General features: G+C 44.0%; 1 protein-coding gene across 2 annotated transcripts in view; it reads right to left on the bottom strand.

Annotated features, from left to right (window-relative positions):
- The window catches only part of RBP4 (retinol binding protein 4), a 68,048-nt gene extending 55,411 nt beyond the window's left edge, over positions 1-12,637 (bottom strand). The window contains exons 1-2 of one of the 2 annotated variants that reach the window (XM_069611353.1): positions 12,508-12,637; positions 11,314-11,480 (exon numbers count right to left, since the gene is read on the bottom strand). In XM_069611353.1, the coding sequence (XP_069467454.1) occupies positions 11,314-11,430 (117 nt within the window). In that variant the 5' untranslated portion in view covers positions 11,431-11,480; positions 12,508-12,637. The other variant, XM_069611352.1, reaches the window with a different exon arrangement.
- Between the last annotated feature and the right edge of the window lie 872 nt (positions 12,638-13,509).

Below are 13,509 nucleotides of genomic sequence, written 5' to 3'. Positions count from 1 at the left end.
CCCTCTTGAATGGCCTTGCTGCCCCTCTCAGACTTGAGCCGGATCTCCTTAAGTTCCGAAAGCTTCTCAAGAACTTCCTTTTCTCTTCTTCCTTTCCTGTTCCCCTCCTCTTCTAATTTCCCTGTCTGCTTCTTGACTGGCTGCCTGCTTCCTTCAGAGACTTCAGGGCACCAGGCACCCCCATTAAAGTCTACCGCTGCACTTGGTCTCCCTGGACCTCCCGCTGCACTCAACCTGCACTTGCCCGTCTGCGCCCCTCCCCCCGAGTTGCCTGGCTGTGCCTGCACCCTTGTAGCCCAACCATCCTCTTACCATGCACTTAGCTCGTGGAACTTCCTTCCCCTGCACTCTCTGCTTTGCTCTGGCCCTGTCCACCTGACCTCCCCTTGCAGTCGCTTTTTCTCACAGGCCCTTCCTCCTTGACCGACACTTGCCACCCTCCTTTTTCCCCTGCACTTCTCTTACTGCACTTGCATGTTGCGAATTTCACAAGGCCTAGTAGGATCATTTTGGTTTTTTTTCCCACCCTCTTGTCTTGTTGAGCCTCGAAACACATTGTTTATAGGTGCATTATAAATACAAAATACTTAAATAAAAATAAAATTAAGTCTTTTAATACAAGCATTAGCAAAGCCAAAAGTTTGACTTCTGTCTAGGAGTGAGATTGGCATTTGCCAGGCACTGCCATAATGGTGCTACCTAGCCATAACATGGAAACAGGTGGAATATAATGCGATTACCTGGTCATATGATCGCAGTGCCAAAACCTGTACACAAGCCAAAGCTGTTGGCTTTATCAATGCTTGTTTTTAACAGGACTTAATTGCAAGGAACAGATATATATTTATATATATATTATATTATTATTATTATATATATTCACCAGTTGCGAATTTACAGCAGCATTTAAGCCATTAACTTTCAGCAGGATGCTTACAAATAACGCTGGGTGGCCAAAGTTTGATGTTACTGCTTGATAGAGAGACCTCATAGAGATCCAAGCAGGATGTGTTCTGAGGGGTAGGTATTGGGTGGAACTGGCAATGGGGATAAGCATGAACATGGCTAGTTAATGGTGGGGTGAATAATCAAACAACACCCACAGTTGTGTGTCCCTCATCCCATGTGATCTCCTTGCTGATGATAGAATAACAGAGGACATGGTTGTAATAAGGATAAGGGGCAGCCCGGACTCCGCGAATCAAAACGATGAGAATGAAAATGATTCAATGACTGAGGCTGGCAACCCAATGAACTCAACTGGTCTGGACGAAAAATGTTGGAAACCAGTGAATAAAACTCAAATGGGTGTCATAAATAAATAACTAAAAATAACGAAAAACCCTAAAAAGACAGTGAAACAGGGAAAATTGCAGAGTAGTAAAGAACAACATCAAAAAAGTATTCTGCCAAAATCGGGAAAAAGGGACGTTAAAACAACGAGAATATTTAGGAAAATAATTCCAAATAGGTCAATGACTCACCCCTCGGTAGGTTCGCTACCTTTATTTTTTTTAAAAAACGAATCTCTACCACAGACAAATTTGGCAGAACTCTCTGATGCAGAGATACTGGAGGGGGCGCAGGTTCAAACAAGCGAAGCCATAATGGGGTCCCAAGGTTTTGTCTGGTCTGGAATTGTTCCAATAATAAGAGCAAAAGCGGACCTGGTCACGGACTCTCCCCAAACGAATAGCCTGACTCTTAGTGGGGAGCTGACAAACCCTCTATTTAATTCACCAGAGAGGCAGGACATGAATAAAAGCGCCTCCTCACAAATAAATACGGTCACGCCCAGGAGAAAACCACCTAATAATAATCCCCAGGCTCTGCATAAGGAAGTAGGCAGTGAAGGACTTAACTTTGTCACCCAGGGAGAACTGATTGAATACAATATCTCTCCCTTAAAAACATGCAAAAACCGGACCGATGTGGTACACAGTGGGGGCTTACAGGAAAATCCAGTAAATTACATGATCCGGAAAATAAGTGAACAACAAGATAAGAGATCAGTTGATACACAAACCATTGATCCCCCGAGATCTCCAACCACAGATAAAGGCAGGATATCGAGCAATCATTGTCGCTAAGGGTGCAAAAAAGAAAGAAATCTGTAAGATTATCAGAAATAATCGAAAAGGAATCACCTGTTAAAAAGCCAGCTCTTTTTTCAATTATGTCGACCGTCACTATAGCTCTGGCACCGTTCTGAAAACTATATGAGGCTTTGAATGATACCATGAAAGACCATACCATGCTAGCAGCAATGATGCATACCAAGTTGATTCACCTGGAAGGCTATACAATGGCCCTCGAAACAACAAAAGAAGCAGTGCTCAACGACGCAAAAGAGAGAGAAAATCTAAACCCGACAGATCTGGGATCAGGAGATAAAAGAGATGCTGAATGAGAATGTGTTACTTCCACAAGAGGCACCCAAACATCTAAGCAATGGGACATTAAAGAAAATGCAGCACCGAAAATCATTTTGCAAAAGGATGTAGAACAATTGAGCCTATAAATGTTGAATCAAAGGAAGAAAAACAAAAAATTGACCTTATTTTAACTACCAATAGAGAATCAACCAAAAGCGCACTCTAGAAAGAATGTGGAAAGTAGTCCAATCGCACCAAGAATTGGTCAGAACGGAGGTATAGTCCTCGAGCTAAATAATACGGAGATGGGACTACATTGTCAAAATCAACAACAAATTTTGGACCCAACTCAAATAAGGAAAAAAGACTAAGTATACCCGCTTTTCTCACAGAAATCATGTGGGAAACCACAAGGAGGAAGACGGGTTAGGATTATACACGATCAGCAGATGGAACTCATTTCCACGTGCAACAAGGGTAACCCAGAAAAACAAGGAAACCCTCCAATACCAGTACCAAGAAAAACCATACAGAAACTTCTACAAAATGAAATCGAAATTGGCCCAGCCACTAATACATCCAGAACTCAAAATAGCCAGCAGATAACCATAGCTGACTCTGATGAGAGTGCTGACCTGATGGATGTATCCCAATATTCAGGGGAGAAGTCCGAGTCGGATTTACCAAGACCAGTAGCAGAAGGATTTCATCAGGCAACTCAGCCCAGGAAAAGCCTGGTAGACAAACAAGTGGAATTGCTAAAACCTCCTAATTTCCTAACTTTGGCTGGTAAATGTGAGAAAATAGAAAATGACTAACAGAGAATTCAGGAACGATCACTTGAACAGCTAGTTGTGACATTGTTAAATGAGGTACGGGAAAAACATATTCTCAGGCAGTGAGATAAAACTAAAGTACTGTGTGTCGTAAACTAACATCTACCAGTAAAAACAAGGAGAGTCATCATGACAAACCACTGGGACACAAAAGTACCAGGAATACACAGAAATCACAAGATCATCAAAGACAAAGATCTCGGGACAGAGATCGCATCTCAAGAGATAAGGAAACTATGAGAACGGAACAGAGATTGACATTCAGTGACAAAATCTAAAGCACTAGAAACTTCAAACTTGAGCAAATTGAAAAAACAAAAGATGATACGGTTCTAAACAGAAGAAACATAATGATGCTTTTTCAATGTGTACCAAATCTGAGACAAATAAAAACGGATGATGTCAAATTTGTGGAGTTTGGATTTTAAGTGGAAGCTGGATTGTGTATAACTCCATGTCCCCTCCCCAGTGGTACGATCTATGCTAACCTCAGCATCTGAAAGTCTACTAATGTTGGGATTTGATCTGACATCTTGCATAGATAAGGACAAAATACCTCATAAGTCAGGATCTGAGGGTCGAACAAGTGATAACATAGAGCCTAGGGATCGAAAGTCAAATAATAACTCCCGAAGAGATGACTCTCGGAGAGAGGAAAGAATGAAACAAAATAAACAGGAAGATCAGCGACAGAAATCCACAGAAAAGGAGAATTTAATAGTAAACTCTGATGGACGATCAGGAGACCGGACCAAACTGCGGCACTTAGAGAGGGCAGAAGATATAATCTATAAGGATCCACTGGATATAGGTTGTGTGCCCAAAGGGACTTTATCAAGACTAAAGATTACCTTTACCCTAGACGAAACAGTGGCTCCAATGTCAGAAGGAGCACAAGAGCAAAACTCAAACCTGTCAAATGAAGAGAGTCGGAAGTGGACATGGATTTCGAAAGCCTTAATAGCACCTGTCCAAAGATAGCCATACAAATCTGATGTATTGGCGCAGGAACCAGGAGAGGAGCAATCAAATAGCCTTTATTTTGTCACACTGGGTTCATGGAACACGAGAGGTTTCAATCACCTACTCTCCCCCAGTTACATAAACCTAGGTGATTTTGATATCCTCTGTCTCCAAGAGACGTGGCTAATGAATAAACCACACATGGACGAATATGGGACCTTCCTATCTCCAGCAGTGAAAGGTGCATATGGACATCCCTATTCTGGTTTATTGACGCTGATCCACTCAAACACGGAACTTGATTATGTGCAAACATTGGGGTCAAGTCTGTGCTTTCAAGTCTTGCTTCTAAACTGGAAAGGAAAAAAACACACAGATGAGGAAGATAGGGGAGAGGACTTGATAATAATGAATACATATTGGAATCCACTGACCACCAGCTCTGACATATTTCTGGACTCGGCAAGAAAGATCCTAGATGATATTTATATAAATCATGGGTTTAAATATCTAATTCTATTTGGTGATTTCAATTTCACCTACCCAGAGGTTTGAAAAACATTGAATAATGTGAAACCCACACCAGCAAGTATCCAAAGAGGATGTTTCTGGTCTAAATTGATGTTGTCTCACAATCTATATAATTTACATACTCTACTAAAAGAAGAAAAAGAAGTAACACCAACTTGGGAAACGTTAAAGAGATGAAGATAAAGTATAAAGCCTGGCTGAGAGCCCACTCAGGAAATTTGTATCAGGCAGATGCGGAAGAGATGTTAAAAGCTATAGCTGGGAAGAAAATCCAGAGAGTTTTGGTCGATGATAAAATCTATGGCAAAAGACACTAATACCCAAATACAAAATTGCGTGGGAGAAGATGCCTGGATTGAACAATTTACAAAACTCTTCTCCAAGCCAGATCAATTAAGCTGTTATAAACCAAAAATATCTGATGTAACCTAGAATGTCCCCCATGATAAAGACACAATCAGATCAAAAAACACAAAATTAAACAGCTCAAGAAAGCCGGGCCCGAACGGTCTGACAAATGCCCACCTGAAACAGTTTCCAGAAGAGTGAACAAACTTTATACATGAGGTTATCAAAAAATTCATTGAAAGCAAATGCCTTCCGTCCACATGGACTACATCAATAGTAGTGCCTATATTTAAATGTGGCCAGAGATAAAATGCCCAAAACTATGGACCTATAGCATTATTGGATGTTATCGGCAGAATCTTTGGCTCACTGATTCTGGACACTTTTCAAGATTGGACAAAAAGGACGGACGTGGCAGAACCCTTTCAATCGGGTTTCGTGAAAAATGCTGGAACTCTGGTGAACATCTTACTTCGGAGCATATTGAAGGGGAGGATAAAATACGGTAGCCCAAGGATCTATGTGATATTTGTTGACGTGGTCCAGGCATTCGACCAGGTCAACCGTGAAAACTTCAGGCTAAAGACTGTCCAACAGAAATACTTCAACCTATCCAAGCCCTTCATAGAAATACTTCAATGTCGGTGCGGTTAAGCCAGGCTGGTACTCTGTCAAAATGCATATTTAAGGGACTTCGCGGATATAGAATGTAACGTTAGAGCATTTCCTCCAATATTGGGGGAGTCCCAATCCCTCATCTCTCTATATGGAGATGATCTGTTCCTTATGGATGAAACGCCTATATGTCTTCAATGCCAGCTGGAAAACCTAGCAAAATACATTAAAGGGAACAACTTGGGAATTAACAAAACCAAAACAAAAGCAATGGTATTTGAGAAACAGACAAGGAAAAATGAAAAAGACCAATGGTACTTATATGGAGTAAAAATTGAGAAAGTAAATGAATTTAAGTACTATGGGGTTATGTTAAGTACATACAAATTGACTGCGCAGGCGAGAGCCATAAATAGAACATTCTGTCGTTTCACCTTGGTGCCTATTCTTCAATTCTATAAAGCGAAAGTTGTCCCTTCTGTATGCTATGGAGCAGACACAATGCCAAATATTCCAAAGAAATTTGGCTGAAATTGGAAAATCTTTTTTGGTGTCAAGTCCTGATATGACCAACGTCATCACCAATGGCGCTAATACGAAGAGAGTTATGTACACTTTCATTGAAGGTGGTAGTGACAAGAAACAGCCTGATGTCATATATAAAAATAACATCACCGGACTCTCCAAACATTTTCAAAACTATCAATATGGAATTGCAGGGGGAAACAACTTACCCTTGTAGATTGGACAAAGAAAAACCAGACAAAACTGGATGAGATATCTTCAACTGAAGAAGAACTGATAAATAATCCAACTAAAGTGAAAATTAAACAGGAAAGATGGGATTGGATACAGACGTTGGAAAAGGCAGGAGGTATCAAATTGTCATCTCATTTCTTAGTAGCACCTAAAAAGATTAATGAAACATGGTCCTACATGGAAAAATTCCACAACAGAATATTGAGGAACGTTTTCATGAGGGCGCGGTTAAATCTCCTACGACTAATGAAATCAGGGCGACAAGAGGAATTTCGCAAATCAAAAACTGCCATTTCTGTGACATCCCAGACCAAACGGAAACAATTAGACACATGCTCTTATCCTGCATGGGATTAACAAGTGAAAGGAACATCCATATGGGGCACTTGTTTAAGGATTTATGATTCTACAATGAGGAAGATTGGTGGAATCGGTTAATGGGTGGAGAGAAAACGGGGGAGGTAATAGCAGTGACACAGTTTCTCCAAAAGGTGAACTTTCAAGTAGGTCAAGATTATACGAGGAAATCGAGAAACGTAAATGGTACTGGGAAAGATACAAAGTTGATGTTAATTTTGTGAAAATTCTTTGTACAATTAAATCAAATAAAAAAAATGTTTTCAAAAATGTGTTTGAATGAGTGAGTGAATGCTGTGTGGATGTTTTTTTGTATTAATGCTGTGTGAATATGTGTTTGAATGAACAAGTCAATGAGGGAGGGAATGATGTTTGAATGCTGTGTGAATGAGCAAGTGAATGTGTGTTTGAATGAGTGAGTAAATGTGAGTGTGCTTGTGTTGGGCTGTGGGTGTGCTTGTGTTGGGGTTGTGCCCAGTCTGGGTGGCTGATTTGGGCTGGAGGGTGGGGAGGACAGATTTATTTTTACTGGACATATCATAGATGGCCAGCAAAAACGCCATGCCACAGTAAGAAATAGCTAGACTGACTACACCAAAATGTCAGTCTAACCACATAATAACACTTATCATGCTTGCTTTAAAACACAAAAAAGGCCAGCGTGATAAGTGTTATGGTGTGGCTAGACTGGCATTTTAGTGTTGCCAGTCTAGCCATTTCTTACTGCAGCATGACATTTTGTACTTGTCATGCTGTATCGTAGATTCCCAGTAAGAAATGTCATTTCACGGTAAGGAATGGCTAGACATGCTGCACCAAAATTCAAGTCTAGCCACGAAATAACACTTATCACACTTGCTGAATCATTGATACAGCAAGCATGATAAGTGTTATTACGTGGCTAGACTGGCATTTCATGCAGCCATTCTAGACTTTTCTTATCGTTGCATTACAGTTTTTAGTGGGTATTTATGATAAAGCAAGAATGGTAAACAATAATATATGGCTAGACTGGTATTTTGGTACTGCCAGTCTAGCGATAACAGCATGGCATTTTTTTACTGGACATCTATGATGAAGCAAACATCATATGTTTTATCACATGTCTGGACGGGCCTGAATTGGAGCACCCAGTTTGAATATGTTTTCTTATTGTGGCATGGCATTTTTAATGGCAAAGCCAACGGTACATTGCTCTTACCTGCGGGTACTGGCATATATTGGCTGAGCCAGCTTGGACATGTTTTCTTATGGTATCATTACTGGCATTATGCGCAAACCAAAAATGAGTATGTTCTTATATGGGAATACTGACATATGTAGGTGCAGCAAGCATGGAATTGTATGGAACACAGCCAGCGTGACATTTTTTTTAATGCTTGCATATATTGTTGGGAAGGGCATCAGGAAAATGAATTGGGAAACGCTCATGTGCACTGTTGGTGACTTACATCTATTGGATTTTTTCATGAATGACCCTATAAAGCCAATTCCAAACTGTCTGGCTTTTTACCCAATTGTTCACAGAAAATGGGCTGCATAACGCAACCATTTTAAGCCATTATTAATTCAAAAAATGTTATCGGGGGAGTACCCCACCAAATCCCCCCCCCCTTGGTTGGTTGGGGATCCCTCGCTAAACTTGGTTGCTCTCACAAAATTTCGTGCAAATATGTACATCCCTCCAATTAAAAATTCCCCAGCCGCCACTCGGTGGGAGAAGGTGCTAGCGGAGAGAGGGCAGATACAGTGTGGAAGCATTGAGCAGGAGGGAGAAAACAGGGGAGGTCTTCAGCAAAAGAGGAGAAACAGAGCTGGAGCCTTGAGCCCATCCGAGAGTTGGAATTGTAGGCCATTGTCAGACAGTAAGGCCTACATTGCAAGCCCCATGAATGGCTAAACTGCCTCTGCAGGGAGCTAAGTGAGCACTGCAGAAGCCTGTCCTCACCATTCATTGCGTATGTACTAATGTCCGGCTTGGCTCCCTTACATTCATAACTTCTGGCGCGCATGAATGCTGGATTCATGCTTAACCTTGTGAAGAACATTTTGATGCTGGAAGGTCACATGTGCTTCTTGAATATTGTAAATCCTGCTAGCGATGGAATGTTTCAGTATAGATTCAATGTACAGACCGACACACTGTGCCCCGTTCAGAGTTTGGTGGTAATTTAGTGGTAATTCCGGTGAATTACCGCCAAAATTGCTTACCATTACCGCAACTTGGTCCTGTGAGTTTACCACGGGATACAAGTGGTGGCAGGCGGTTTTAGTTCCCATTTTTGGAGTCCATAGGACTCTATGGGGTTTTTGGTGGAATTACTGTGAGCGGTAATTCCCCAATGGTAATTCTGCCGATGTTTGGCTTTAGAGCTGGAGGTAAATCCTCCACTTCAACATCAATCTCGGTATTTAGCAGAGAGGTAAACACGGTGGTAATTACTTTACCGCCCACAAAAGGCAGTGACGAATTTATCACCACTTTTTTACCGCTCTGCCAAACTCGGAAGGATGCCCACTGTGCTGTTGTGGGATCTCAATAAGTGGTTTGAAGGCACAGCGAAAAGAGACAGGCCAGGGAAACTGAGTAACAGTCATGCAGAGAATGTCATACAAGAGAAAGAGACTTCACCGTGCCATGTGAGGTCTCAATAATGAACAGTTTAATGAACAGCATAATCGTGCTTTAAGAAAAACCATTGCCCGAATCCTTCATGAGACAGATACAGGTGACAGGTGCGATGCTCTGGAGACAGGCAGGCTGAATGCCATAAAGTGTGGGTACAGGCGGCATGTGCTCTATATAAATCGGCGACTGCACCATGCCTACATGAGATCTATATCACAGACAGAGCTGCAGAACGGCATACACAGAAAGAAGACACTGCATATATACTAAATGAGACCTCACTCAAATGAGACCACGCCTGAAAGAAGCAGACTGCCACGTTCCTTGATGACGTCCATATCCCACCCAGACAGAAGTCCCACCCCGAGAGAGCAGACTTCACCGAGCTTCCAAGCAAATATCAGAATGATGCAATACCGAGAGATAACAGACTACCCTGCGCCTCAATGAGAGCTCATTATGGAACACAGAGACAGGCAAAATGCCATAGACAGTGAGAACAGACTGCAATGTCCTTAAGGTGACATGGGGAGTGTGATGATGCAGAGGTGCTGGCCCAGTCTGATTGGATAAGGGCCCAGCGTGTGCCTCACAGTTAGGATGCTGTCCGGGAACTCTTCAGCCTCTTCCCCTGCCCACCCACCACTTAATTTTGGAATATAGGAGGAGGTTCGTTTTGAAGTGGGGATTTTTTTGGATCAAGGCAGGGATGTTAGGTTCTGAAGACTCTGTAAGTGAATGGCATTTGGTTGTCGCCAACGCAAGGTAAGCACCAAATGGAAGGACAAAGTCAAAGTTGTGGAATAAATGCTATGGTGCGTCCAGGCGGGGATTGTTAAATCGGCTAAAAGGGGGGTGGGAGGGGTGGCGTCGGTAGTAAGGACACCTGGTCCTGGCGTAGTGAAATATGACTGAGAGGGAAAGGCGGAAATAGAAGAAAGATTGACTAGGGAAGAAAAGTCCAGGCTGGAAGAGAGCAGCAAGGCAACATGAGGAGGCAATGCACTTGGGTGAAGGATGGTACAGGGGAGGAAGAAGGACGAACGGCAAAATGTGTCTTGTCTGCCGTAGACAGGGAGATCTCAGGAAGGAGGGACACTGCTTAGCCCATGGGAAGTATATCAAGCCCGACACACTGCCTATACAGCCCTGTTGACAGAGGTCGAAGTGGGCAGGAACTAAAAAGTACAGGGTTCTTTTTATCTTTTTTTTAGAATCAACCACCATTCCCTTACTTCTTGGGGGCGAGAACTGATCCTAGATTGCAGGCTAAGTGAAACTTTTTTTTTTCGCTGTCCCGTTACTGTGGATTCCTACCCGGGCTCTGTTGGATATGCTCTAATGTCACAACCCATTGAGCTATCTTGCAGCAGCTGGCTTTCTGGTATTTCTGCAGCCTGCTTGGTACATAACGCCCATTCTCGAGCCCCCTGCCCCCGCAATGATCCGCGTGTGCCTTCTGCATTTAGTTGCAGGCACCGCTACATATGCAGGTCATGGGTGGGTGGGGTGGCTTTAGTCTTTGGCATGTCCCCCTAAGGGGGTGGATGTATGAAGCTGCATGGGAGGGTAATGGTGGTCGTTTAAGATGAATTTTCTTCAACTGCAGGTGTTTCTTTAAGTCTTTGCAGTACAGATGTAAAACACAGTGGCGGGAGTGGAGGAAAGGAAGGACACAGGGGGGCCACAGGTACAAGGTTTGCATGGCGGGGGTGGGAGGTGAGTTTGGTGTGTGTGCGGCAGGGAATAGGGGTGCTGGGGGCGGGCCAGCAGGGTATATATATTTCCACTACTTTTTTACACTTCGCCCCTGCCTCTAGAACTAGGCCTTCTAAGGCATCGTATTTGTGTCATACACAACAAAACATGTGTCAAGAGAGGAATTGTTCACTGTACATACCCGGTACCGGTCGAAATTCTGCATGACTGGGAAGTTGCTGACCGTGCAGTCTCTTTCTGCCAGACAGCTGGCCACGAAGCCCAGGGCCACCAGAAGCCCACACGCCTTCATGTCCATCTTGCCGATGCCACAGCCCAGACCTCAGTGGGTTAAAACGAAAAACACCTCTGCAATCGAAAACCAAAAAGCAGCTTGAATAATTAGACGAGGGGGTCCCAAAAGCACAGACACTTAACTCCACAGTGTGGGGCAAGGCAATAGTGACGTATTCCCATTCCAGTGGGCCGGTGCCTGTTCACGTCAGGGGGCCAGACTGGGACCGAGCCAGCCACATGGACGGCACGCGGCTCACTCTACCTTTCCCTGTCTTTCACGGTCACCAAACTGCCGGAATACATACAGTGCATCCTGACATACGACTCATTCGTTTCAGCTGCACCGGCCCCTCACTGTCTGGAAATAAACATGTCTTCCGGGGTAGCCCACTGCAGCTTCCCAACTCTACCGACGGCGGCAGTCTCACTATCTGTGAGGTGACAGACGGCTGGCCGGCATGAACAACTCCATATGTCCAGGGCAGCCCAGACCCCCGCTGAGCCAGGGCAGTGGTGGGCAGACGTGCCCATGTATCTATGCAGCCAACCCACAATTTAAAGCTCCTCTTGCGGAATGCCAGAAGGCCACACAAACTCTGAAATTACGGACAGGGAACTCCGTTCCTCTCCCCTAGATAACACCCCCAGGCCCCCACACCGCTCCCCGCCCGCGAGCCCCACTCGACCCGACACTCCTAGATTAAAAACCCATTTGGCGGCCATTTAGCCAGTCACAGACTTTTCGTCCAGAGGAAAAAATACAATCCCTTACAGAGCCGACGGCCGCAGAGAGGTGCAGACTATCCAGATGCGCGAAGATGTGCCAACGCGGGGCCCACGCCTGCCAGGCTTATATACAGCTGAATGTGCCGCTGTTTCGTAAGCTAGGAGGGAGCGAAGGGGGAGGCAGGAGCCAGGGTGGGGGTCCGGAGTCTAAGAACACACGCAGCCATCGGAGCTGGCAGTAGGCCCAGCTCAACAACCTTGCGTAACATCCCCGAGTGCTCTTTAACCCCATCCCGAATCCATCAGGGACCTGCGGCCCTCACCCAAAGCGCTCTTTGTGTACCCCCATTGCACAAACAGAGAAATACAGTACCGGCAGAAGTGGCCACGAGCTCTACCCATGGGGGAGCACCGGGAGGGGTCGGAAGGAGGACAGAGAGCCCCTCCCTCCCCAGGCAGCAGATCCGCACAGTTCCAGCTCGAAGAGGCCCCAAACACAAACTAAAGTTACTGGCTGCCTCAAACAAGCCCCGGCGAAGCCAGTCGTTCTCACTAAATCGAATGCCAGGTACAGCGTCATTTGTCACAGCCATGGAACACACGCATCCCACGTATAGCTTTATATGTCTACTTCTTGCTTAATGTACCGGTTATCCCACGCTCTATTCCTCTTAGTTGGGTACAATAAAGATTTTCCAGAACAACTTCCTTAGAAAGTCTTAATTCTATTAAAGACACAGTCTCATTATGCTTCTCTTTCTTTATTCATTATCCATAGAAAGAGCTCAGCAGCAAGTTTTGATGCACCAAAAAAAAACAGATAAGACATCTATATATAGTCAGGGTGCAGAAAAACATACAATAACAACATTTAACTGAAGAAAATAACATTATATAATTTCCAATCCACAGTGAACAGTCACTGAAAATAAGAGCCTCCATTTCCCAGCAAGCTAAATCCAAGTTCATGTAAGGTCACTAAACATGTGACACCAGTGCTCCAATAACAGTAGGTAAATCCCTCCAAATAGAGCTCAATAGTGAAACTCCTCCTCTTTCGAGGCTGCAAACTTGGAACCGAACCAAGAAGAAGAACATAACGGCTGGAGTTGTCGGCCGTGAAAGTCTGTGGAGATCCAAGGCAGTTGGCTTATCCAAAGTCACTAGGAAAGACAAGAAAGGATCAAGGGTTACCTGATGTGTATATCAACCCTATTTAGTATATGAGGGCAGGAGAAAAAACAGAATTCCATTAGGCAAACTATACATGGCTTGCAATACAATAATTTAATTGCCTGCATAAGACATAGCACAACTGCATACAAGCGCGGTACGCGCCGTGTATTTCTCTAGTCGGGCGGGATAATGGTCGCCT

This window comes from Ambystoma mexicanum, chromosome 8 (genome assembly GCF_040938575.1).
Source record: "Ambystoma mexicanum isolate Mex_15411 chromosome 8, UKY_AmexF1_1, whole genome shotgun sequence".
In the NCBI taxonomy this organism is placed as follows: domain Eukaryota; kingdom Metazoa; phylum Chordata; class Amphibia; order Caudata; family Ambystomatidae; genus Ambystoma; species Ambystoma mexicanum.
The sequence above is the reverse complement of the archived record's forward strand: the minus strand, read 5'-3'. Positions and strand labels throughout refer to the sequence as shown.